Source organism: Molothrus ater, chromosome 18 (genome assembly GCF_012460135.2).
Source record: "Molothrus ater isolate BHLD 08-10-18 breed brown headed cowbird chromosome 18, BPBGC_Mater_1.1, whole genome shotgun sequence".
Taxonomy (NCBI): Eukaryota; Metazoa; Chordata; class Aves; order Passeriformes; family Icteridae; genus Molothrus; species Molothrus ater.
Window position 1 is genome coordinate 10,231,355 of NC_050495.2, and position 26,684 is coordinate 10,258,038.

At 54.0% G+C, this 26,684-nt stretch overlaps 1 protein-coding gene across 2 annotated transcripts in view; it reads left to right on the forward strand.

Annotated features, from left to right (window-relative positions):
• Positions 1 to 26,684, forward strand: part of SRRM4 (serine/arginine repetitive matrix 4) — a 46,209-nt gene continuing 19,525 nt past the window's right edge. For both annotated transcript variants that reach the window (XM_036393173.1, XM_036393174.1), the window contains exons 1-6: positions 1 to 216; positions 18,879 to 19,022; positions 21,273 to 21,353; positions 22,216 to 22,287; positions 23,602 to 23,628; positions 24,095 to 24,145. In XM_036393173.1, the coding sequence (XP_036249066.1) occupies positions 86 to 216; positions 18,879 to 19,022; positions 21,273 to 21,353; positions 22,216 to 22,287; positions 23,602 to 23,628; positions 24,095 to 24,145 (506 nt within the window). In that variant the 5' untranslated portion in view covers positions 1 to 85. The remainder of the gene's footprint in view (positions 217 to 18,878; positions 19,023 to 21,272; positions 21,354 to 22,215; positions 22,288 to 23,601; positions 23,629 to 24,094; positions 24,146 to 26,684) is intronic.

Below are 26,684 nucleotides of genomic sequence, written 5' to 3' on the forward strand. Positions count from 1 at the left end.
GCGGGCCGGGCCGGGCGGAGCGGAGCGGGGGATGTAGCGCTCAGCACCGCGGACAGCGGCGGGGCTGGCCCTGAGTCTCGGGGCCATGGCCGGCGTGCAGCAGGGCGAGAAGCAGCTCTTCGAGAAGTTCTGGAGAGGCACCTTCAAAGCCGTGGCCACGCCGCGACCCGAGAGCATCATCGTGGCCAGTATCACCGCCCGCAAGCCGCTGCCCAGGTAAGGCTACCGGGGCAAGGGAGGGGGTCTGGGAGGTTCCACATCCCTCTCCACCTCTAGTCCTCTTCCCACCATAAGGGGAGTCCTGAGTGTGTCTCCCTGCCACCGGCAGCAGTTCGTGGCTGGAGGAGCCGGGGTACGCTCCCCATGCCTGAGGCTGGGGGTGCTGGCTGGCTGAGCCCCCTCCCTGGGCAGGTGCTGTGCTCCAGAGCTGAGCAGGTTTGGGAAACTTTGGAGCCTGGGAGCAGGGCGAGGGTCTGCAAAGCTCTAGCTGGGCTACAAAAAGGGGGCAGTGCTGGGAGGCATCAGCTGGAAAGTGTGACCAGCTCCATCCCCGCTGTGCAGAGCCCTGGGCTGTGTGTCCTGCTGGTGGCCTTGTCTCTGTGTCAGCCCTTCACCTTCAACCCTTGGGAAGGTGAAGCCTGGGGAGGGAAACAGCCCCCTGGGGCTGGACCCTGCCTTGTCACTGTGGGGAGGCTGGTGACCCCCAGGGACACACAGTGCAAGCAGCCTGGTCACTGCTATGGACAGGGACAGCTCTGGGGATGGTGTCCCCCACGTCCCACAGCCAAGCAGCCTTGACTTTGCTCACCCAGTACCTGTTCTGTCCTCCTGCCCCAGGAAAGTTGATGCCCCCATGTTTGCCAGAGGCTGAGCAAAGAGGCAGAGAAACCTGTGAAAAGAGGCGAGGGGGCTGCAGGTACCCCTGAGCCTCTCTGCCAGGCTGTCACACAGGCAAAGGTCCGTGTGGCTTCCTCACAGCCATGCACACTCTAATTTAGACCAGCTTTATTTTGTTGATTGTCTCAGTATTTGTTAATATATCCTATTTGTGCTGCTTTTATAAACAAAGGACTTTTTTGCTGGCTCTCCTCTCTCTTTGCTCTGTTTTTCCTCTGCTGGTTTCTGCCCAGCTGGTGTGGGGAACCAGCCAAAGTTCGTGGAGGTGCTGTGTCTGTAGGGGAGAGGGGCTCGGTCTGCAGAGGCTGGGTGCTGGGGGCTCAGCCTGTACTAGGGAGGAGAGAGATCCTTTGGAACGAGCCATTTCGGATGCTTCCCGTGCCAGTGGAGGCTGTGAGCCACAGCAGCAGTGGGGATGGGGGTCCCTTCTGCTCCTGCAGCCCAGCTGCTGAGTGTGAATTTTTCCAATCTCTCTGATTTCCATTAATCTGGGTAGGAAAATGGGAAAAGCATGGCTTCAGCTTCCAATTGAGAAGAGCAACTCCTGTTTCCACAGGCAGTGTTTGCAGGGCTTCAGCCTTTGTGGCGGAGAGGAGCCTCTGTGTTTTTCTCCATCCCTGCATCGGGTATGGTCGGCACCTGAAGGGCTGAGGGCTGGCTCACACACACACTCCTGCCTGGAGGTTCCTGAGTGAGCTTAAATATCTTGCAGTTGGAGGTGTAATAAGGCAACAAATTCAGGTTTTGGGGAAATACAGCCAGCCTGGGTGCCAGGAATGATGCCTGGCTCTATCTAACCAGCAGTTTGGATGGCACAGACATCGTGGTGGGACTGAGCACCGCTGCTCGAGGTGTTTGCAGATCCATTAAAAAGTTCCCAAATGTGAGCACCGCTCTGTGCTGTTGGTAGTGACAGCTCCGGTGGCAGTGAGAAACAGTGCAGGAGCTCTTGGCACAGAGCAAAGCAGCCCCGCTTTGCTGTGGTTTGTGGTGGGCACCAGCTCGGCTTTGCTGTGGTTTGTGGTGGGCACGGCAGATCCAGGTGCCCACGCCGGGCTGTGCTCTGCTGCCGGGTCAGTGCAGCCCGGCTCCTTTTGTCTCCTGGTGGCGTGTCCTGCCGGGCCCGGGGCTGTTCCAGGGGTGTGGCAGCTGCACGGAGCGGGGCTTGCCCGGGCTCCGCGGGGCACTCGCTGTGCTCGCCCTGCCCGGGCACGGAGGGGCTCTGCCGCTCCAGGGGCTGCCACCAAAGCTGCAGGGACAGAGATGCTGCAGTTCCCAGCTCTTCTCATCGGTGCTGCCGGCTCGGCTCGCATCCCACGGGGCTCTGCCAGGAGCCCGAGCTGCTGTCTGGGCAGGATCACACCTCTGAGTGCCAGATCTCACACCCCCAGGGGCTTTGCAGCGGGTCCTTTGGCTGCACAGTGATGTCCCCAAGCTGGCCCTAGGCTCGTGGTCCAGCAATAGCCAGAGCCAGGCTCCTGCTCTCTCTCCATGGAGAGAACAGACCCAGGGCTTGCAGCAGCTCCTGTTGTAGTGGTCTCTGTGCCTGGCTCCACTCTGGGTTTGTTTTTCGGGAAGGTTTCGCTGCGCCACTGCTTGGACCAGCCTCTCTTCCCTGACGATACTCCCGACTAATTTAAGAGCAAATGACTGTGGTGCCAGAGAGGAGATGGGGAAACCAGTTAGCCAAATGAAATATTAAGATGACCATCTGGATTCCTGTTTTCTCCCACACTTGACAGCTGGTCCCCTGCAAACACCCTGCCCTGGATCCGGCCCCATGCTTCCCACAGCAGTGGAGATGCTGCCATGGTTTCTAGGCCAGCACTGCCCACCTCCCATCAGTTTTCCTGGCTGGGCTTGTGCCCTTTGTGGAGTGTCAGGGGGCTGCACCATGGGGGTCCTGCCAGGGGCCCTCCACAGTGTCCATAGCCCAAAGCATCCTGCAGGGTGCCCTGGGAATGGCTAAGAGCCCAATCCTGCACTCTTGTGGGGCAGCAATGGGGTTACCTGCACAGAAAGTGATGCTTTTTCCCCTTGCCCCATCCCTCACCACTCCCTTCCTGCTGCTTCTGCAGGTAAAGCCTCTTCCATCTAAATTCCCATCAAGCTGTCTTGGAGGTTGGGAGGGTTAAAGCTTTGCTAAACCCACGGTTCATCCTGGAACAAAAGAGTACATTAATACCTTCCCTCTGCTGGGGCTGGGGGGGCATGAAATCCAGCCCCCCAGACAGCTTTGTGCCCAGAGCAGAGCTCTGCCACAGTAAATGGATTATTGACCAGTTTGCAGAGTGAAAGGAAAAACTGAGGTGATGGGGAAAGGGGCTTTTCCAATTAACCTTTGCCCACACAGGGCCTGGTGGGGCTTTGCTGTGCAGCTGAGGGTGAGGGACTGCGTGATGAGGGGAGGCTGGGGCTGACCCAGAGCTTGCCTTTGCAGGGGAATTGCTCCAGCATGTGCAAAATCCCAGCGTGGCATTTGAGGGGGTTTTGTGCCCAGTGTGGAGAGGGATGGGGTCAAGGACAGGGATGACCTACCCTGCCCTGAGCCCCTCTGCCAAACCAGGGTGCTCTCAGTCTCTCCCACTGGGCCCTGAGGATGGGGCTTTGGCTCTGGTGAACTGAAAATGCTTTTAAAATCTGCTGTGTTAAGGTGCCACCAGTGTGGGGATGAGTATGAACACCATGCTGTGGCCCCAGCCCCAGAGCAGGATCTGCTTCCCTCCTTCTGGGCTGGGCTTTTGTCTGCATCTCTTCCCTGGCCGTGACCCGGGGCACAGTGCAGGGCTGGGAGCCCTGTCCCACTTGGAAGCCTGACTTCTCCAGCACTGCTGAGAATTCCATCAGCACCAGCCGGGACCTGGGGGCATCCAGGCAGGAGATGCTCCAGGCTGTCCCAGGAACTGGAGCTGGTGGGAGTGTGGGGGCTTGTGGGACGATTCTGTGGGTGGTTTAGTTCTCTGCTGCCACACTGCCAGCCACAGCACTGTTGTCATGAGCTGCCCTGTCTCTGCCCTGTCCCCAGAAACTCAGCCAAAATCCACTTTTGGGCACTCTGGGGCCGGGCCTGCAGGCGCTGGTGTCAGCTCCTGGGGCAGCCGGTGATGCCGAGTGAGCGCTGGGGAGGGAGAGGAGGCTCCTGCATCCCTCCCTGCCAGATGGTCTAAGTGGGTCACATCAGGGCAGCGCTGGGGATTTGTGCTTTAACCCTTAATCCCCCGGGATGCGCCGTGCACGGAGGGGGAGGGATGTGCTGCTGAGGTGGGATTAAGCCGTAGTTTGCCATCGCGGGTGATCTTGGAAAGGAGTCTGGGACAAGGGCGCCGTGTCCTGGGTGCCGGGGACAAAGGTGCCGTGTCCTGCCCGCTGCACTGGGACACGGCAGGAGCAGCCACGGCACCGCAGTGTCGGAGGTCTCGGTATCCTCCGAGGATGCACAAAGCAGCTGCGGATCTCCTGTGGCCTCTGCAGCGACTTTTGGCCATCCCAACCTCTGGCTCCCTTTGGCGGCCGCGGTTCCCCAGCGGGCCGGCAGCCCCTCGGCAGGGCTCTGGGGTGTGCTGCCGGGGAGGGAGCCCCGCTGGCAGCCCTGCCGTGCCGCTGCCCCCCAGTCCCGTTAATCTCCCCCTGGCTGGCCGGGCATCTGTTCCGCGGGGCCGCCTGGCTGCCATCTGCTGCTCCATCCAGCGAGCCCCGGTGCTAATGAGCCCGTGGCCCCGGCCCAAGGAGGGGGGAGAGGGGCTTGAAAAGAAAAGCGAGGAGGAGAAGAAAAGCCCCTTCCTCGGAGGGGCTGTCAATAGCGAGGCTTTTGTCTGCCCCTGCCCTCCGGCTCCAGCTGGACGGCGCTGGGAGCAGGGAGAGCTAATTAGGCAGCTCGGAACTGCCGGGGGGCTGGGGGCGGCTGAGTGAGGGGAAGAGCTGGGAATGCCCGCAGGACCCACTCCCTGCTGCTCGCAGAGCCTTCATCATCCTCATCCTCCTCCTTTCCATCTGCCTCTGCTCTGGACTGGTGCTGGGCACTGTGACCCTGCTGGCCTCTCTGCTGGGAAGCGCTGTGATTTTGGGGACAGGTAATTTCTGACCTGTAAAAGTCCCCTTGAGAGCTTTGCTGTGCTCTGCTTGGGGGCCAAGCCATGGCTCCTGCTCCCACACTCACCAGCAAGAACACGGGCATTACTTGGCCCTGCTGCTGAGAGTGAAGGGCCACAGCAGCTGCTGAGGAAACACAGGATGAGGGTCTCCCTAAATCCAGGATTTGCTGCTGCCCCACCTCTGGCCAAGGGGGAGCCTGTGGTGTCCACACTGTGCCAGGGAAGCACCGTATCCGATCTCTTTAGATGAGGGATGAAATCAGGTGGAAGGAAGCAAAAGGGAGGACAATTCCACTGGCTGGCTGGAGGATGGGTTTGTAGAAATATTTGATTTCACCCTTGATCAAACCCACTGGAGACATTGGCCTGGCTGCCAGGCAGTTCCCTGCCTGCAGATGTTGGGGGTGCTGGGTTTGTGAGGGGAGCACTGGTGGGGTCTGTGCTGACCATGGGGTCCCCTCCAGGCCTCAGCAGCATCCCAGCACTCATGTGAGGCTGTTTCATGGAGTGTGAAAAACCAGGCCAGGGTGCAGGATAACAGTTTAGGGTCTTGCAGGGCTGGAGTTCATCCTCACCTGGCTCAGGTAGCAGCACCAGCTCCAGCCAGTCCCCATCCCTGCTTTTATCCCATCCCTGGAGAGGCAGGACAGGCAGGAGAGCAGGACATTTGAGCCCCATGCACGTGTTCACACCCCTCCCACAAAGTCCTGCTAATGAATATTTAGAGCTGTGAGGCCTTAAATAATAAATAGCAGTGATGACCTTGATGACAGGGATTGCTAAGGAGCTTCTGCCCAGCGCCAGGTCCTGTGGCTGCTCGTGTCTCCTTGCTGTCACCATCCTGCCCCCATCACCTGGGACAGCCTGTCCTGCTGCAGCTTGACCCCAGAAAGAGCCTCTGTGCTGTGTCAGGGGTCCCTTCTCTCACCAGGCTCCCTGGGCTTGGGAGATTTCCCTGGCCTTCTCTGCTCAGCCCCATTCCTACCCCTTCCCACATCTTCATGGCTGGTGACTGTACCTTTCCATACCTCCATTTCTCTATAAGTTGGACTTATCAAAGACAACCCCCATGCCAATGAAATGAAATAATTTCATGCATGACCACCCTTTCTTTTCTTTTTTTTTTTTTTTTTTCTTTTCTTTTTCTACCTGTGGGCACTGAAACCTCTTCATCACTGACCCAGGTCAGAAAATCCCACCAGTGTTTCAGTGCAGAGGGTGCCAGGGATTTTGCCACAGCCCCTGCTCTAGCATGAGCCCCCAGAGGCTCTTTGTTGTTCTGAGACTGGGTCTGCTGTGACCCACAGTTCTTCCCTGTGACCCACACACAGCTCCCACCCCCTTGGGTCCTCCTCTGGCCCCAAATCCCTGGTGGTGCCATCAGCTGGAAAACAGGCCTGGGTTTGATGCCTGGATTGGCATTCCCAGCAAAGGGCAGGGAGAAAGGGAGCCAGCCTGTGTTTGCAGCCTTGCTTGCTGATTTCATAGGTGTCTGCGCAGAGGCACAGAGGTTGTGATGCCTGAAATCCGGTGGCAGTGGTGGGTCCCAGCAGCACAGCATCCCAAACAGGCTTTGGTGTGTGCCAGGGATGCGCGGGCTGGACCAGCAGCCCTGGCAGCGTGGCCAGGCACAGTGCCCACGGCTGTGCCACCATCTCCTGGCAAAGGCCACACGCCCCTCAGCGGGACACCGGGTGCTGCAGAACTGGCTTCTCCAGCAGGCACTGGAGCTGAAAGCGCTGACAAACACGGGCAGTTTAAAAATAGCCGTTTCTTTCGCACGCGGCGGGAACGCTTTCCCTGCCAACGCAGCAGGGACTGCAGGAAGGGCTTACAAAAAATAATGCAAGTGGCAAAATAAACTCTATTAAAAACTGTGCTGGTGTTTGAGGCGGGCTGAAATGAGTCTCTGGTCTGGAGGCAGCGAGGCTGGGACTCCACTGATGACCCATTTAACTCTGCATGTTTAATTTATGAATTGTCATTAATGGAAGAAGAAGCAGCTGATGCCCAGCCCCAGCTGGGGCATCTCCGTGTTCACCCCTGGGTGGGCAGAGGAGACACTGTGGGCAGGGTCCTGCTGCCTGTGGGGCTGCTCTGCTCTCTCCTCCATGGGCCAGGGGAGGCTGTCACTTGCTGGCATGGGCTGTGGGGGCTTTCTGCTGCTGGGTTCCAGGGCTGGGGTCAGGTGCCCGTCTCACAGCCCACAGGGTGGCTGAAATGCTCTGAGACCCACAGGAAACAATGAGAAAATGGGTTTGCACTGCCACTAACATCAAATTCCAGCAGGAACTTGATGGCACTTTGGCAATGGGCTGGTTGTATTGGATTTATCTCTGTGCCCATGTGTGTTGGAGGGTGACTGGCACAGAGTGGGGCAGGAGGCTGGGATTTGAGCTACATTACCGTCAGGATGAAGAATTAGCTTCTGCACAGCAAGAGAAATATTTTTGCATTAAGAGAGATTTCACAGTTAAAGAGCTCCTGCTGTATTAATCTGTGGGTCAGCTGGAGCTGCCCTACAATCCCCTGCCCACCAAAGCTGTGCAAGTGTAACACCACTCTGTAAGAGCATGTAAATATAACAGAAGTCATTCTCCACAGCTCCATCAGCTGCAGCCAGCAGAGCAACCCTGCTCTTCCAGGGCATGGACATGGCTGTGGCCCAGAGGGTGCAGGAGGCAGTTTGGGATTTGGGCAGATCTGCTCCTGAGGCTGGTGCTTTGACTCAGAGAACTTATTTCCCATAAAGCATTTGCCCTCTTCAAACCCCCCTGCTCTGATCAGAGCCTGGTCAGGATTGTTATGATGAGGACAAGCAAGACAACTGGCTTCAGCACTTCTTTGAAGGGATGGGCTTTTTATTCTCCAGAAAATTCCAAGACTGGCAACTTAGAGAAAATAAAACCCCAAAGCAACAAAACTTGTCATGTGTCACCTGCCCTTCCCTGTGTGGGACAGCCTCCATGGTTATCCCTCACCTCCACCCCATCCCTGCCTTTGTCTGCCCATCAGCCACACCTGGGCAGGGTTAGAGGGTGATCGTGCAGGGCCAGCAGAGCAGAGGGGCAGGAGGATAATGCCATGGAGAGGGAGGTGCAGGGGGTCTGGGTGGGCACCACCAGTGGAGGAGGAACAAAGGGAGCTGTGGTGTAACCCCTGAAGTGGGAGCTTTGCAGCCTGACCTGCTGGGGAGCAGTGGGACCCACGGGCTGTGGGCCTGGCTGTGCCCTGTGTCTCCTAAGCTTGGTCTCCTGGTGACCTCCTCTGGCCCCTGGGAGTCCCTGTGTGGGGCTGAGCTCTGCAAGCCGCAGGGTGTGTGGGCTGCATCTCACCTGGGATCCCTGGACATCCCCAAATGAAGGCATTCAGTTCTGTCTGGTGGCTGGAGAAGTTGTTGGTGTGGCTTTAGACCAGCCCTTGTGCTCTCCCAAACACTTCCCACATGTGGGTCAGCAGCCAGGGAAGGAGAAGGGGTAACTTTTGGAGGGGTTTTGGATGTTTTGGTGATTCCAGGCTGCCAGGGTCCCTGTCTCTATCCCTGCCCTCACTGTGAGTGTGGAGCATCTCTGTACCTGCAGGACCAGGGCCAAAGGCACAACGCTGGCAGCACGTGCCAGTGGAAGGTTTAGCTCCTGCTATGTGCTGCCTTGTGGCAGTATTTACTCCCCTATTGCCTCAGGAGTTCACCACAAGTGCTTTTTTCCACCCAGAGCCCCAATTTCCCTGTCCCCCCAAGAGGGCTCAGATGCCCAAAGGCCCTGGGCACAGGAGCTGTGCCATGGGGATGGGTGGGTTAATTTTGCAGTGGAGGCTTGTGGTCCAAAGTGCTGGCTGGCTGCTCTCTGGGCTGTGAATGCCACCCAGGGCACATCCATCCCTGATTAATGGGATCTAAAAAGCAGGATCCTAGGGACCTGTGGCTCCCTCCCCACTGCTGGCTGCCACAGCCTCATTGGCTCCCTAAGCCTGCATTGCTCCAGGCTTGTCCTGCATAGAGCAGAGAACAGGGGGCTCACCTTGCCTGCCCATGGTGGAAAAGCAGGCAGTGGAGCCCCTGGACACAGCCTGTGCCCTGCCTGCAGAGCTGGCACTGGGGCTCAGCCAGTGCCCTGCTCCCCGTGCTCACCCTCCCCAGCACTTTGGTATTGATTTGACCTGAACTCCCTTTAATGTGCTGTGATTTCTTTCAATTAGGCTTTGAGCGAGGTCTGCGCCACGTTCAATAGAACTGGACCAGTGCCTGGACTAGCACTGCCCGGAGGGAGATGCTTGCAGATGCTCCCCATCCCCAGCAAGAGCATCCCCCCATGCCCTACTTTCCCCATGTCCCATGAGGATAATCCCACTGTTCAAGGTTGCTCCTTGTCCCCTGTCCCCTCTGCATTTCCTGGCCCTTTGCATCCCCTGGACTGGTGGCTTTGCCAAAGGGCAGATTCAGGGTGATTCCTGCTGTGTGCAGGAGCAGCCCCACTGCAAACAGGAGCTGAACCAACCCTGAGCACTCATTTTCACCTGCCCAGCAAAGCTTTTCCCATTCTCCTTGGTGGCTCTCATCTCCTCAGGGCTGCACTCAGCCAAGGCAGGGCTTGGGTCACATTGTTTGCAGCAAACTGATGGGCAGGGTGCTTGTTTCCAGAGATTGTGTGGAACAGAAATCCCTGCCCTTCATCTCCAGCTGCAATTACCGAAGCCAAGTCGATGCAGTTGATGGTAATAGGATGGTAACACTGTCTGAATTTGTATTTAATGCTGATTCCAAGGGTCTATAATCTTCATCAGCACCACATGACTTTTTATAGAACAGAAAAATGTGAGAGCGGTTAATGAGCTGTAATTCTGGAGAGCTTCTGCCTTGATTGGGACTAATTATTTTCTTTATAAAAATAATTAACCATCCACACAACCTATAGAGTGAAAGGCATGTGGCATTAATTAAACCATGCAGTATTTTCACTGCACCTTTATCTCCCATTTCCCAGCACATCCCAAACAGACACCAGGCTGGGCACAAGCTGGCATCGTGTGAGGGCTTGTGCTGGGCACAGAGGGCAGGCCCTGGGTGAGGGGGCTGCCCCAGATCCCAAATCCACAGCCTCTTGGCCCTGCATGTACTGTGAAGGCCTCGTTTGGGTAGGGAAGGCTGGTTTGGGGGGTAAGGTGATGGTGCTCACACGTGGGGTACAGAGGGGACACTGGGGGTGCCAGTGGGGGACCCTGGCAGGACACAGAGCTCTGTGCTGTGTGCTCTCATTTTCTGTGGGGCATTGGGATATCCCAAAATTGAGGTGGTGGCTTTGTACAGGCCAGACCTTTGTTCTCCAGCCCTCTGGGATCCCGGGATGAGTCCCAAGTGAATGTGCCCCAGCACCGGGGCTGTGCGTGCTTAGACACACACTTACATAATACATAATTGTTAACAAAACTAATTCCCCTATTTTCCTGGAGGTATTCTGAGAACTAATGAATATATTTGCATAATCTTGATTTTGTTTATGAATAATTCTGGATTATCCAAATGTGAATAACACCAGGGCTTTGCCACTCTAGATTGCCTTTCAGCTGAGGATAGCAAAGCATTTTACAAATATTAGTTCAGCCTCACAAATCCCAGCAAGCAATAAAATTATTATTACACCCAATTAAAGATGGATGGGATGGAAACTGAAATGATTCTCTGCAGCCCGTCCTGGCAGGGTCTGCCACAGGGACTCACCTGCCTCTTCCAAATCTTCCCCCTAGGAAGCAGCAAGCGGACAAATCTCTCCCCTTTTCTTTTTTGGGATGATTTAAAACAGTGGCCAGAGTTGCAGGGTGGTGTGGATGGTTGGGGACCTGAGAGCAGACAGGAAGTTTCTTTCTGGCTCTGACTCCCACATGGCACTGAGCACCCCACTGCCCTGTGTGTGGCAGGGATGGCACAGCTATACCAACCTTCTCCACCTTGGAGCACAGTGGGAGGAGAAAAGGCCCTGTCTTCCCTTCCAGAAACTCTCCTTTACTCAAAACCTCTCACCAGTCCTTCCTGGGCAGGCAGGTGAGTATAGCATATCTGTAACACTGAGGTGTTTCCCACAGGACCAAGGGGTGTTACAGGGAAAGAGGATTGGAGTCAAGCAAACACTCCCACCCATGATGCTGCAGTTCAGGAGCTTCCCAGCTCAGCTGTCACTGCACACACAGGGAGGGAAAGGCCCTTTCTGGCCATAAAAAACCCCTGTCAGTAAGTGAGGGTGGGAGTTTAGAGTCCACTTTCCACATCCCCTGCTGGGCTGGGATTGTTGCAGGCTCTTTGCTCAGCAGCAGAAATCTGTTGGTTAATTCCTTTCCACGGGAGCTAATTCCTGCCCACGCTTCTCTGTGTGGGGACATCTGCTCCTCACGGTGTCATGGAGCCCTCCTGGCCCCACAGTGGCCCTGGCAGTGCAGCCCTGTACATCACAGGGGCCTGGGTGTTCAGGAGACAAGTCCCAAGGAGAAGGGTGGCCAGGGAACCCCTCCTCACCAGACCCTGCCCAGGTGATGCCATGGCTGGGGACACCCATTTGGCACCCAAGTTGGGGACATCCATTTGGCTGCACTCCTGAGTCTGTCCTGGGAGATTTGAGCAATTTTTAATGTTGGAGTCATTTCAAGCTGAGCCCTTGGGAATCTCTGTTCCCTAGGGAGCACCATGCCTGTGTTCTGGCACATGGGGTGGCTCAGGCTTTATGAACAGCATCTGGTGACCTGGGTGTCCCTGTCCCCAGCCTGGGTGGATGGATGGGGCAGCAGAGAGACTCAGCCAGGCATTTCCAGGGCAGCTCTGCAGGCAGGTGGCAGCTGCATGAACAGATTTTGTTCTTGGAGTTACCTGAGTGTTGGGACCTCCAGTGTGTTCTCCCCTTTTCCAGTGACAATTCAACAGAAGAAAATTAAGGGAGAAGAGGAAAAACTATATGTGAGTGGCAAAGAAAGCATTGCTGCTCCAAGTGGATCTTCTCCAGCCACCTCCTTGCTGCTTTCTAAGTGCCTAATTACTAATTTATTTTTAAAGTGATCTCTCAGTGCTCCCAGGAGCTTTGGGTAACTGTGTGCTTACCATTCCCTATTTGATTAAAATTTAACGAGTTGTTATTGGCAAATTCACTATTTCACTGCTGTTTGCCATGCCAAATAGCACAGGGTTTGGACAATGGGGAGAGCAGGCACATCTGATGGTCCCAGGAGCAGAGGCTGGCACTGTGCAGCCCCTTGGGTGTGAAGGTGCTCTCCAGCCTGACCATATTGCAGGTAATGCCAAAGCACTTCTTTTCTAGGACATCCATGAGTTTTTTTTGTTTTTTTTGGTGTGAAATCCTTCCTAAAGCATTAAGCATCATCCTCAGCTCTGGCTCCCCGTGCTGTGTTGAGAAATGCCCAACCACAGCTGCTGGGCTCCCTCCAAGCCCCTTGGTCCTGACCTTTGCCCAGCTTGGTTTTGCCCTGTGCTGCTTGTGGGCGTTTAATGGGAAACGTGAGCTCAGATCCAGACTTTTCCTAATCCCAAGCTCTGCAAGGGCTGTTCCAGGCTGCCCCCATGCCTGGCTGTCAGCTCACCCCTGCTGCAGGCTGCCTGGGGGTGATGGCAAGGAGAGGAGCCGGGAGTGCTGTTTGGGGCCAGCTGCGAGGAGAGTGGCTGTGGGGTTATGGTGTGGTTTAGCATAAGCTCTCAGCCCCAGGCCTCTGTGTCACCCAGGAGCCAGGTGACCCCCAAAACATGGATCAGGGACATGCCAGATCGCTGTGCCATGGGGCAGCACGTCAGCACTTCCATCTGCATTTGCGGGCGCCCAAAACAACCAAAACTCCTCTCGTCGTGTTTCCTGATGGAGGAGAAAACTGGCTGCTGTACAGGCATGGGAACGCGCAGGGTATTTGTCTAAGGAGGAGGATTTGAGGACAGGAAAGGCACAGGATTGTCCCCCTGAGAGCCAGGCTGGCCCGGCAGTGTGCAGGTGCTGACGGGCAGGAAGCTCCGCAGGGACCCCGAGCCGAGCCGGCAGCGTGGGAGGCACAAGATGCCGCAGGAACCGTTCGAGATGGGGCAGCAGGCCAGGTTTTCTTTAGAAACAATGTGACCATGTGCCATATTCCTCAGGTTTCTCGCTGTTACCGCTGGCAGGCAGTCAGCAGAGCCATCCTGGTCGCTGACAGCGAGGGAAAGGGACAGCGAGCCCTGCAAGGAAGGGGGACAGGGATGGGGCTCCTGGTGCCCCTAGGGAGGAGGGGACCGAGCCGTGGGGAGCAGGGAGAGGCTGTGCTCACCCTCCTGCCCGAGAATGCCTAAGAAGGCGATTCACGGAGGCATGGCTTTCCCCGTGGAGCTTCCCCTCTGCAGGGATTGTCCATCCCCTGCTGCACAGCAGGAGCCGCTGCCAGCTGGTGCCCGGGACGGAGCCCTCCCCGTGGGCTGCCACCTCTCAGCATCCCCCGGAGCATCTGGCACCGATCCTGCGCCGCCAGCGGGGCCTCTTCCAGCAGGGAAGCTCCTCTGTTCTGATCCAACCATGCATAGTAAATCAACTGCTGGAAAGAAAGAGCCAAGCTGCTTTTTTGGCCCGGGATGTGCTGAGAGCGGTCGTTAAACCTTTCTGGAGTGCAAGAAGGAAAAGGAGCCGCATCCAGGCTTGTGCCAGGACACAGGGTTCCCAGGAGCAGGAGGGGGAGGCGAGTCACAAGTGGCAAAAATCTTATGAAAAATGTATAGTACAGAATTGTGTTTCTCTTGTGCGTTTGAACTGCCTCAAGAAACCCACGTGTCTTTCTGCAGCTGGTGCCTCTGCTGATACACAGAAAAAAATAGCAGGGAGAAGATTAAAATTGAACTGGCTTGGAGTCTGTGTAATCAAGGAAAATATCTCGGTGATTTGCTATTATAATTTTCAATAACAAACTGCAGGGCTCCTGCTGCACTAATAATAGCGGGTTGAATGAGGTGGGCAAAGAACCTGCCTTGGCTGTTTGTGTGTGTGTGTGAGTGCTTGTGGGAAGCACTCACAATATTCCCCATCTCCTAATTTTGAAGAGGTATTTTTAGTGCGTATTTCAAAGAGCTTTACATAAACACATCTGCTGGAGTTTTTGCTGGGAAATGTCTTTACAACAGTCTTTTCTGTCCCCTCCCTCTTGGGGGACAAGGGAATGGTCTGACCATTTTCTTTTTCAATTAGATAAGCAAAGCCAGAGAGCAAGAGAGAAAATCACAGGCTCATTTTGCCGGTGCCAAAAAGCTTCTCAGCCCAAAGGGTGGATTTTAGAAACACTTTGAGCAGCTCAGATCACCCTCACTAGAGCCCAGGGCAGAAGCACACATGATGTGGCTGTGGCAGAGAGTGCAGGGATGTGGGAGAGCGGGGATCCTGACCCACCACTGCCCTCTCTTGCACGGTCAAAACCTCCAGGTGAGGAAAGGAGAGGAAAGATGGGATATTCTGTCACCTGTCCATGCACTTTCTGCATGTTACTCAAGAGAAGTGGCAAGAACATCCCTGGTGCAAGCAGCTGCAGGCATAGGAGTTTCTCCAGCCTCCCCTCAGGATGCCATATCCTGATATTCCCAGTTCCAGGCAAGGCGTCCATCCTTCATCATTTAATGCCAGTGAAACATTCACAGCTTTTAGGCTCATCAGAGATGCTTTAGCCTATTTTCTTTGCGGAGTTTGGTTGGCTGAAGCTGCTCCTGCCTTTTCACTGAGGGGTGTAAAGATGATGGGAACACGAAGCCAGCTAGGGCTGAAGCAGGGAATGTAGTAAAGTTTCTGTATTGGCTGTCCCAAATCCTCTGACCTTGGAAGTGCTGCCAGTGCAGGTCTGCCAAGTGCACTCAGTGCCCAGGGCCTCTGAAGTGCTTTGCATCCAGCACCCAACCCAGCTGCATGTGCAAAGGAAAATAAAGGATAAAAAAATCCCCAAAAACTGCTTGGTTAGCATGGTCCAGCCCCAGTTTGCTTACACTGCTGCTTGCAGGGCAGCTGGGAAGGACACAGGGGCTGCACAAGGCCACCGATGGCTGGAACTGCTGGGGTCCATCCCGTGGAGGTGAGGGACAACACAATTGAGTGGGGAGATGGTCTGGTGCCACAGTCTGGCAGCTGAAAGGTCACTAGGGAGAAAATTTTCCTGCTTTTGTCTCCTCTTGAGACGAGTTACTGCGGGGAAAGGCTGACTGATGGAAGGTTTGTGGCAGGAGGCAGCTGCAGGGCCAGGGGAGCTGGGCTGGGACACGGGAGCCTGTGGGCAGGGGATGGCAGCACCCAGGGAATGTCAAGTGCACAGCAACCCCCCCTGAGTGCTGTCACTGAGGGCCGGGGGGCACGGGTGTCGCTGGGCTCAGCTCCCCGAGCAGCCTGTGTCACCAAGTGCCACATGTCATGGCCTGATGAGATGGCATTTGGCCGTGGCAGGCAGCATGGCAGCCCAGGATGGAGGGATGGACATGGTCTGGGAGTTTGCTCCCTGAGGCAGCAAATGCTTTGTGCCTTTGTCCTGTCCTCTGTGGGCAGTGCCAGGATCTGTCCATGGGCAAGGGCAGTCATTAACTGGTCTCCACGGTATCCCCACACACTGGGGGTGACATCCCTTCCCCAGGCAAGGGAGGCAGAGTGGGTTGGCCTCAGGGCACTGCCAGCAGCAAAGAGCCACCCATCCCTTCTCCTCCATGTGGCCATGGTGGTTTATGGTGGTTTCATCCACCTTCAAATAAGGGATGTTGAGTTCCTTCCCACCGGTGACCCTTCCTGCATCATTGGTATTGGGGGAGGCAATAGATCGTGACCCTCTGCTGCCAGCACATTCTGTTAGAGAGGGAATACATGTGAGAGCCCAAATCTGACACCACAGTGTGAAGGTGGGCAACCTGGGCTGTGAGAGGCTTGTGCTGGTGCAGAGTTGAGGGCACTGTGTGCCTGCTGCTTCTCTTCCAGCCACTGCAACGTTGGCAAAATTTGCCATGAGCCCAAAAACCCCTCCTGGACCAGAGCCTGCTGGGATGGGAAGGGACAGGATGAGCCAGCTGTGGTGGGTGCTCAGGACATGTTCTGCACTGAGTGGGTGGCAGGCAGCCCACAGGTGCCCTGCTGTGGGGGGTCTCCCATCAGGAGCAGCTGTGCTGCTTCTGGACAGGTCTGATGGACAGGCTAGGTTCCTGCACAGGAGAAAGAAAGGGAAGAGAAAAATGAGTGCAAGGGATCAAATTGCCAAGTGGAAATGGAGAAGTTTGGAAGGCAGGTGGGATGGGTGGGCAGCTGCCTTGTCCTGGTCTGCCTGCCCATGGCCAGGAGTGAGTGCATCCTTAGGGACAAACATGCAACCAAACAGTGGGGAGAGAGGCTTGTGCCTCACGAGGAGTGCTGGAGCAGTGCTGCCCCCCAGCAGGGCACCCTCCTGCCTCCTCTGGCACAGCCCCGGGCTGAGTGAGCCCCGTGCTCCCAGCAGCATCTGCTGAGCATCCCCGCTGCTCTCCCTGGGCCAGCTCCAGCAAAAACACCCACAGAGGCTTCTTCTTTTCTGCTGCAGGCACAAACAGCAGGGAAGGTGTGATAATCCCTCCTTTGAGGCCACAGAGATCATTCACGCCAAACTGCATCACTTTTATATCAGTCATGAAAGACACGAAAGACAATAAGAAAAGAAAATGTTTTATATATATATATATATTCAATCAATGTCTATGGAGCTCCACGCCAGGGGATTACCAGCCAGTTTAAAGCATTAGTGACTCTCAGCATCCATCAGAGGAGAGCATTTGGTTGAATGGAAGCCAACCTTTGATGGAATTGGAGAATAATTATTTCCATCAATAATTACTTCCAAGCCCAGAAGAAATGGCTCCTGGCATGTTGCAGGACAGGAGTCCTTGATTGCCTCGAGGCCAATATGTTTTGACCCCAGGACCTGGAAATCCCATTAGAGGCTGGGTGACAAGGATGTCACCTGCTGTGCCCGGGTCCTGGCAGTGGTGTTCCAGCTTGCTGCCAGCCTGGGGAGGATCCCCCCTGCCTCTGCTGCTGGAGTGCATCCAGCTCAGACTTTGCACAGGTCATTAATTTGGGGACGTTTTTAATGGATCCTAATGATTGAGCCTCAGAAGGCTGTTCTTAAAAGGGGTTTGGAAAAGGCCAGAAGCCAATTAGCTGGCACACAGAAAATGATTAACCATGTAGCTTCCTGGATGGTAAAAAATAATGGAGCTGTTGGGAAGCGACTGGGGGATTTATTACAGACTTTTTAAAGCCAGAGGGATTATTCACCCTCCTGCATGGTCTGGGCCAGAAACATTTCACCCAGCTTCCCCCCGCTGATCCCTGACCCTTTTATTTGGCTGTGAGCACCCTTAAATGTTAAGGCATTACAAAATGGGCTTCAAGGAGGAGCTGGCTATTAGAGAAAGTGGATGCTTGTAGAGAGAGAAAAAACAGGTGGGAAGAGAGGGCTGACCCTTCTGCAGGTGCTCCTGTGCCAACTCAACCCCAAGGAGTGTTATTCATGGCTGAGGCAGGCAGCAGGATGTTCCCTGGGGCATGCAAGGCTCTGGCCATGCCTAACTGGGGCTTTTTTAATGTACCATTGCCCTTTAACCACCCTCTTGTCCCCACTTAACACCCAGATGTGCAGCACACACCTGGCCCTGGCCCTTGTTCCTGTCTCCACAGCCCGTGTGCGATGGCTGTGGTGGTCTCTGCAGCCAAAGCATCTTTCACTGTGGCTGCAGGGCTGGCAGGGGGACATCCCAGCCTCCCCCTGCTCTGGTGGGATCCACATGGCCTGAGGGCTCCAGAGTGTTGCTTTCCAAGGAGAGGAGCTAGGCCTGGTGACAGACACAGCCATGGGACAGCAGAGCTGACCCTAAAGTGGCACCCACAGCCCAGTCCTGGGATCAGCTTTAAAATGGTAATGGGAAGAAATGGGGACACTTTTAGTGCCAGCTGAGCCCAGCCTACCCTGGGTACCACCCCACAGGCTGGCTGGGCCTGGACATGCCCACATTTGCTTTATCTATTCCATAATGCTCTGGATGACACTAAACCCCAGCGTTTTCAGCACCCCTGCTGGGTATGGTTTATGGCTTTTCATTAATCTTTTCATTCTTTGAAATAAATATCTGCGGGGCCTAGAAACCTATTTACTTTCCTCCTGAGTGTCTGCACGCAGACTTGTTTGGGTTTGTTTTCTCCATTCAGTAGCTTCTTTTCTCCATTTCAGCTTGCACAAGCCCCAGTGTTTCTTAGAAACCGCTCTCTCCAGGCTTTGCCTGCCTTTGCTCTGCTCCTTGCCAGCTCCAAGGGCTCTTGCAGGCACTCAGCTGGCCCAGGTGGTTCCCCTTAACTCTGCTGGGCTGGCCCAGGTTCTCAAGGTTGAGCTGTCAGCAGGACCAGGTGTGTTCATAAGCCCAGCACTTTATTTTGCTGCCAGTTAAGTATGAGAGGCAAGGTGCTTTTGAGGCATTAGCAGGTTGGGAAAACTACATTTGAAATGGGAAAGGGTTTTGTGTTTTTTTTCCTGTCAGAGTGCAAAATCTGTGCTTTCTCTGCAGAGCTGGTGATCTAAACCCCACAGTTCAGGCAAAGATGTCCTGACTGGCTCCTGGTTTTTGTTCCCATTGGATTGGATCTGGCCCTATGCTGTCCAGCTGCATGATGCTCGTGGCATCTCTGCCTGAACAAGGAGCAGAGCATGCCTGGGCTGGTGCAGCTTGGCTCAGGAACGGGGCATTCCAGAGCCCTGTGGGAGCACTGAGAGCAACCCGCAGCTCTCCTTCACAGCTGCACAGCTCCCACCTGCAAAAAGGAAAGGAGATTCCCCAGGACGTGGGAATGACCCCAGCTGAAGGCACAGCTCCTGATGGCTCTTTGTCACCTCTTTCCCTGGCAGTGGGACGCTCAGCTGCCTGCCGTACCCTGCGGAGGACAGACGGCCCGAGAAGCTGAGCAGCTGCGTGGTCAGGGAGCCTGCCAGCACCAATGGCTGTGCCAAGGCAAGGGACAGACGGGACCATGGCCACCGCAGGTCACGAAGGTACGAGCCAGGGCTGTCAGCAGGGCCACCCTGGGACACAGGAGGTGGCGGGGGGGGACAGATGGGACCATGGCCACCGCAGGTCACGCAGATGTGAGCCAGGGCTGTCAGCAGGGCCACCCTGGGACACGGGGGTGGCAGGGGAGGTGTCCGTGGGTGTTTACTCAGCCCCTCTGGGGTCTGTGAGAGCTGGGGGTGGCTCCAATGGCTCAGTGTGTGTGCACAGAAAATGTGTGCAATGGCACAAAATGCCTGTTTGAGTTTGCAGGGACAAAGCTGCAGTTCGTTTCTACTCCAGGGCTTGCTCCTACAGCCTCCGTCAGAGTCTTCCAAGACCTGCCAGCACTCCTCTGCCTACCAGGTCTGCTGGGAATCGCCCTCAGCAATTCCCCTCTCCCCATGCTAGATCAGCTCAGCAGCACTGCCTTCATTAGGACACAGCCTTGTTATCAGCTTGTCGTTAGTCCCCGACCACTTGAGAGGAGAAAAATGAATGAAACGTTGTAAATGAAGCAGCTGGGGTCTCTGAGCCCTGCCTGCTCAACCGTCTCTGGGATTAAAGCCTCTCTGCTCAGTTAAAGATGCTGGAAAGAAAGAGCAAGAACGCACATTTCATATCTTCAGATTTCAGGCCAACCAGAACAATAATCTAAAGCACACTTTTAATTAGACTTTGATTATTATCACGGAGGAACAATTGAAGTCAGATCAGTGCATGGGAGAAAGCTGCCACATCAAAGACAAAAGACTTTATCTGGGGAGAGGGAGAAGGGCTCTGCAGAAAGCGCCTGGGGCTGCATGGCCAGATGTTGCTCTCCTGTGGCTGTGGTAGTGCCCAGCCGTGTCCCTGGGTGTCTTTGGGCAGGTGTCCGAGCTCAGTGACAACGAGACATCCTGGAAAATGCATGATTTCTGTCTGCATTGAGGTGGAAGGGCCACCAAGGTGTGCCACATCCTCTCATGGTGCTGCTGCTGATCCGTGAAATCCTTGGGAGGAGGATGTGGGTGCTCCATGGGGCCATGCCGTGCTTGCACACTGGATTTACTGCACCAGAAGCACTCAGTATTCACAGCTCACAACTGAAGCATTAGCCTGCAGTTTCATTTTGCAGAGCTTTTATTTTTTTTTCCCAAAGTGTATTAAAAGCACTAAGCAATTGAGTTTTTATGATAGTGTAATTTCAGTGGTAATTCAAGCCCTGGATGATCAAGTGTTGAGGGGTGGTGGAGTCTGAGTGTCCCCCCCCCCCCCCCAAAGTGTCGTTTGCTCTGCATTAGTACTTTCATTAGCAATAATGTTTGTTCTTGCTGCAGAAAACTGCTCAATTTCTAGCCTGTTTTGTAGTGAAGATCTCACAGCATTCTCCAGCCGTGGGGCTACTTCCACCCATCCCTTGCTCCTGGCTGTTCCCAGGGGCAGGATGAGAAGTGGGGAAACTGAGGCGCAAACCCAGCACCCTCAGTGATTTTTCAGAGGCCCTGGGGAGCTTGCTGTGCCCCCACAAACCTTGGTCCTGGATCCATTTGGGGGTTCAGAGGGACCGGTGGATCTGTTTGGAGATGCACATGGCTGATTTAGGGATGCCACCAGCTGCCTTTGTCTTTACTAGCATTTGCTTTAGTTAATGAGTAGCCACAGAGTATCTGTCATTTTTTTCAGCCCAATGCTCTGAATTAATTAACCACGGTATTTGCTTTTCATTGAAACATAACACGATTCAGCATCATATGTTTAAAGAAGAAATTAATTTGCAGGAGGGTTTATTTTCAAGGTTTAACAACTGTATAAGAGATGCATATCTCCTTCAATTACCATAGTGTCTCAATAAATATATATATATTTCTAATCAATTGCTACTTAACACATGTCAAGTCTTTATTATAGTTAGATGCATCTGGTTGCAATAATTACTGTATGCAAATTAAATGCCAATTAATTATTTAAAGCATATTTACAAAGAGCAACAAAACCTATAAATCTGTTTTGGAGTCGTTAACCTCAGCAAACATGTTTTAAATAATCAGCATTGCTGTGGTGGAGCTGTCTTGTTATATCTCTATTAGACAGTTTGTTTAAACTGTGACTAAATAATTTGTTAGAGGGTAATGAGGCAGCACCCACACCCTTGGCCCACCATGAACGCTGACCTTGCTGCCCTCTGTCCCTGAGGTGGTGATGCCAGAGAGTCCCATGTGAGCCCATTCAGGGTTTATTTTTAATGCTTATTGGGTCTTGTCCCTCATCCTCAGCCCTTCGTGCGATGGGGAGCGGCCGCTGCCAGCTCGGGGGAAGAAGAAAAAAAAGAAATCTGGCCGCAAGAAGAGAAGGAGGTGAGGAAGCCATGGCAGCGTGAGAGGACAGGCAGGGCAACCCTTGGCTGGGTGTGAGGGGAGAGGGGCATGAGAGAGCCATGGTGGCATGAGGGGACAGGCAGGGCAACCCTTGGCTGGGTGTGAGGGAGGAGGGTCATGAGGGAGCCATGGTGGCATGAGGGGACAGGCAGGGCAACCCTTGGCTGGGTGTGAGGGAAGGAGGGTCATGAGGGAGCCATGGCGGTGTGAGGGGACAGACAGGGACAGCCCTTGGCTGGGTGTGAGGGGAGAGGGTCATGAGGGCGCCATGGTAGCATGGGGGGACAGACAGGGCAGTCCTTGGCTGAGTGTGAGGGAGGAACATCATGAGGGAGCCATGGTGGTGTGAGGGACAGGAAGGGCAACCGTTGGCTGGGTGTGAAGGGAGAGGTTCATGAGGGAGCCATGGTGGCACGAGGGGCCAGGCAAGGCAGCTCTTGGCTGGGTATGAGGGAGCCATGGTGGTGTGAGGGACAGGAAGGGCAACCGTTGGCTGGGTGTGAAGGGAGAGGTTCATGAGGGAGCCATGGCAGTGTGAGGGGACAGGCAGGGCAGCCCTTGGCTGAGTATGAGGGAAAAGGGTCAGTGTAAGATGGAGGAGTGAGGGCCTGGGAGTTCCACAGCCTAGGAAGGTGCCGCCATCTTCTCGCCCTCCCCTCAGGGCAGCAGCGCTGGGTTGAGGCTCATCCCTGGGTCCATCTCTGGGCTCATCCTGCTCCTACCAGGATTCCCCAGCCACTCTCTGCCCTGGAGATGCCACTGGTGGTGGGGTGAGTGTTGGGGTGGCTGGCACAGCTGTGAGCAGCCCTGTGGTCCCTAATGCCCCTTTGCCTTCCCTCAGGTCTCCCTCCTACAGCCCGTCACCTGTGAAGAAGAAGAAGAAGAAAAGTTCCAAGAAGCGAAAAAGAAACAGGTATTTTTTTCCTTGAAAATGTAATTCCCGTCTGGCACTGGCTGTTGGGTGTTTGGAGAAGGGGTGGAAGGCGCTGCTGCCTGGGCAGGTGTTGGTCCCAGTGGGCAGAGAGCTATGATGCTCTGGGCAGCCAAGGGGAGGCATAGCCCGAGTCCCACTGGACTAGGAGGGTGTGGAATGGGGTGTCCACCCAATGCAAACAGGGAAATGTGAACCAGGGGACACAGAGGTGGACAAGCCAAATCACTGAGAGGTCTGTGGAGCCTCAGCCTGCTGTCCTTGCTGTCCTATTCACGTGTGTCCATCCTCTGGAATGCCAGTGGGATCAGTGCTCAGGGTTTGTGCTGGTCCCCATCCCTTCCTCCCCAGCCCTCCCCAGGCTGCAGAGAGTGTCAGGACCAGAAAAATGTTCAGATCAACTCCCCACACCCACATCCCAGTCTCCTCTCCCAGCCCCAGTGACTATTTCCACCTTCCCCTTCTGAAGTCCATTTTTAATTCAAAGAGCATGATTAAATTTTAAAATTGCAAATATTTCACTGTTTTCTCTCAGCTGTTAAACCAATATTTGACGAGAACAGTGGATTCCATCTCCCTAAGAAGGTTCATGTATTTATAATATATTGAACCAAAGAGAGAAGCTACCATAAGTGAATAACAGGGTGAAAAGTTGAGCTTGAATCTCCAAAGAGCAAGAGAGAAGGAGAGACAAAGATATAGAAACTTCTCTAAAAGACTTTCTTCCCAAGGAGGAATTCTTATGCTCTTTTGTGGATGCCATCTTCTGATGGAAGTCCAGGGTCAGAGATTCGGGCTTTGAACCTTTGGTAACCATTTCGGTGTCTCCTATGTCATCCCAATGGTGCTCCAGAAGGCAAGACAGGGCCACGGTGCTGGTTTGGCTGTGAGACTGCTCTGGAGTTACACAGAGAGGATTTTTCCCTTGACTGCTATTTGGTCTTTCATACAGAAAACCAGGCAATGGACCCACCTCTACATGCAGTGCAAAACTGGAGGCAGTAGCAGAGAAAAAGGACCCACCAGAGATAGGGGATGTATCTGATCTCTCTAAAGACTTGTTATCCTGAGGACCATGTTCTCAATTCCTTGTAGGGTGTGCTGGTTCCTTCTGCCACAGCAGCATTTCTCAGCTGCTCCCTCACCAGCTGCCTAAAGGAGAGGCAGGACCATTCTGCCCAGGTGCTGCATGAGGTCTTTTCTCAGTGCTCAGTCTGAGCCTAAATACATTGTCTTGGACTCAAATTTCCAATTTTGTGAGACCCTGCATTCAATGTACGTATTTGTGTCTTGCAGGTTGTCGTCAAAGAAGAGAAGGCACAGGTAAGAGTTGAGCAAGTGTGGGTGGTCCCTTAGAAATAAGAGTTTAATGGTCTCTTCAAGGTTGATGTTCACTGATTGGGGGCAGAAGACATTTCTTCTGTGTTTCCTTGTGGAATCCCCTTGGGTCCCCCCTCATTCCATGTGGTTTTGGGGTCAGTGGCTCCCCAGCTGTGGACTGGAAGAGCTCTTCTGGTTCCAGTGTGTGTGTATACATTATCAAGAAGTACTCATTTTCTCTATGGAAAAAGGCAAAGTCACCAAGTTGGCTGATCCCTTTGAGGGTTTTGGCCCAGCCCATGAAGCAGATTTGTCAGCAGGCACTCAGACCCCCTGTGCTGTGACAACCATGAATCCCTTTCATTTTTACTGCATGCTCTTGGGCAACTGAGCTGTAACATTGATGTGTGATTGTGCAGCTTTTTATCGGAACAGAAATCTCCGAATTAATTAGCCATTTCTTATTTAGTTCTTCAAGCCCCAAAAGTAAGAGAAAGGAAGAAAGAAAACACAAAAAACAGTAAGTAGTGGTTCATGGAGTTCTCTGCCCTGCCTGCACAGTGTGGGGCTAGGAAGTGCTTGATGTGGTGGGGCCCCTGGCGCTAACACCTGCGGCACAGCTCTGAGCATTTCTCAGGATAATTTTGAAGCTAAAACCAGCAATTCTGGTTTTGCTGGAATGGAAAAGGGCTTGTAGAGGCTGGAGATCTTTCCTCTGCCTTTCTTTTGTGACACCTCTTTCTGTACTTTGTGCATTGTGCATGGATGTGCAGAGTCTTGTCCACCCAGTCCAGAGAGAAGGCTCCAGCTTTTCTGGTGGGGGCAGCATGAGAGGCTGAACACTGACCTGCCAAAAGGGCAGGCTGGCACACCCTTACTTGGAAGGGCCTCAGCAACTCCTGGTTTGCTGCTCTAGGAGGTTGCATTAGGACCTACCCATGAGGTACAATGCAGCCAAGGATCTGAATGGGGTCAAGGGGAGGAGAAGGGATTGCTTGGAGGGGATGGAGTTTGCAAAAATCTGGTGTTGAGGTTCAGCCCTGGAGTGCTAGCAGAGCACAATCTTTGTCCTGTGGGGCACATAACTGAGGGGCAAGGTATAAAATGGGGTTCCTCAGGACTGGAAGGACTGGAAGCTGCCTCTGTTTTTCCTTCGTTCTCTGTCTTCTGGGAACTGCAACTTGTGGCTTCTGACCTGCTTTCAGAGCAAGGTAACAGTCCTGGGGCTGAACCTTGGGCACTGAGCCCCTGGTCAGCTTTTCTGGGCCTTGTGATACTGCCTGCACAGGCCATCTCCATTGTATGCAGAAAGACAGTCTCCTTTTCAGTAAGATTTCTGCACATTAAATGGCACAATTTCAGCTCAGTTTCCTCTCAAGCTGGGCTGCCCTGCACCTAGAAACCTTGGTGGTAAAAGGAGAGGCTTCCTAGGTAATCTGTAAAAGGGGGCATCTCCCCAGCCTCACACAGCAGTGCCCTAAAAGTGCAGTTAAAGCCAGGATCCATGTCCTGCTGGTGTGCCCTGACCTCAGGGAGCCAGAGCTGCTGGAATTGCTCTTTAGGGATAAACCAGCCAAGGCATTTTAGCTTCATTTTTCTGCTGGCAAATCAGAGCTCAGCCACTCCCAGTTTCTGCAAATCTTTTGCTCCCAGGCGTGGATCAGATGGATCCCATGAGGATTTTTGTATAATCACACTGCTTTGACTTATCTTTGCATCGAGCAACTGGTTATCTAAAACACACAGGACCAGCATTCCCTTCTGCAGGAAGGGAAGACAAATTGGAAGGTCTGGTGCAGGGGGTGAAGGGCAAACACAGGGATTTTCACACAAATCCACCATATGAGTGAAAGATGTTCAGTGTTGCTGATTTCAGCTGTATGGAAATAAGAAAGGAGGATCCTGAAATGTGAAGTTTAAGAAAAACAGAATCATTGGGTGTGAAAAGCATCAAAGAAAACAGCCAAGCAGAGTTGAAGGAATTGCCCTGGAGGTTGCCCTTTTGTCTTAAAGGAGATGCTGTTCTCAAGCAATTATTTGCTGAGTTTTTATACCAGCAAGTTGCTAGATGCTGTCCAAGCAGGTTGTGTTTGTGCTGTCAGTGCTTGTGTAGTGTGGCCATGAAGTCAGGCTGTTCCCACCAGCTCACCCCACAGTTAGCTTTGCCTGCTGGCACAGCCATGCCAGCCTGAGCAGATGGAAACACTTCCAGACCTAAATTAACTGCTGTGGTGAACAAAGATGGGAGGGACGGGGCACAGACAGTGGCAGCTAGCCTGTCACCCTGCTCTCTGCACCCAGGACTTCAGCTGTTGGCATGGACAACTACAGCCCTTAGGTAACAGGGCCAGGTAATCCATGAGAAACAGCCTGGTGGTGCAAAGGAACTGCAGCAGGGCATTGGCCCTCTGTGCCCTACACACAGTTTGTTGAGGACTGTCCTCAGGCCCTGTCAGAAAAGGCAGCATCCGTGACTGGGCACCTGTCAGAAGCCAGGGAAATGGTCCTGTCTCTCAAGCAGGAACTGTGCACGAGGCAGGCTGTGCTTGGGAGAGCTGCCCACAGCACTGGCTAAATGCTCCCACCTGGAGAGGGTAGGGAAGGCTGAGTGAACTCTATCACTTGGAGCTTGTCCTTCTGTACCTGCTCTTTAACAAGGAGCCAACACTAGGGCGAGGGCTGGAGCTTTGTGATGGCTTGCACGCAAAGATGGTGCTTCCCCCAAGGCTCAGCAACAGGAAGGTCTTGGGCAGCTGCCTGGCTGTTACAGGGTAAGCTGCAGGATGAAAGGCAAGCACATGGCTCTTTAAAGTGTTGAAAGGATTGGTGCTGGCTACTGTACTTCCACAGGCTTGTCCACAAATCTTCCCCCAGCATGCTACAGAGCCAGCCTAATAGCTTGTGTGTAAAATGCTAGCAGAGATCTCAGGAAGATGTCACTGCAGCGATGAAGGGATGGAGAATTTCTCATGCCTTGATGTTCTGTGCCATGTTTCACACACCCATCTCTTCGCTTTAAAAGGCATACCTCCCTCCTGATTTGAACATTATCGACCTCA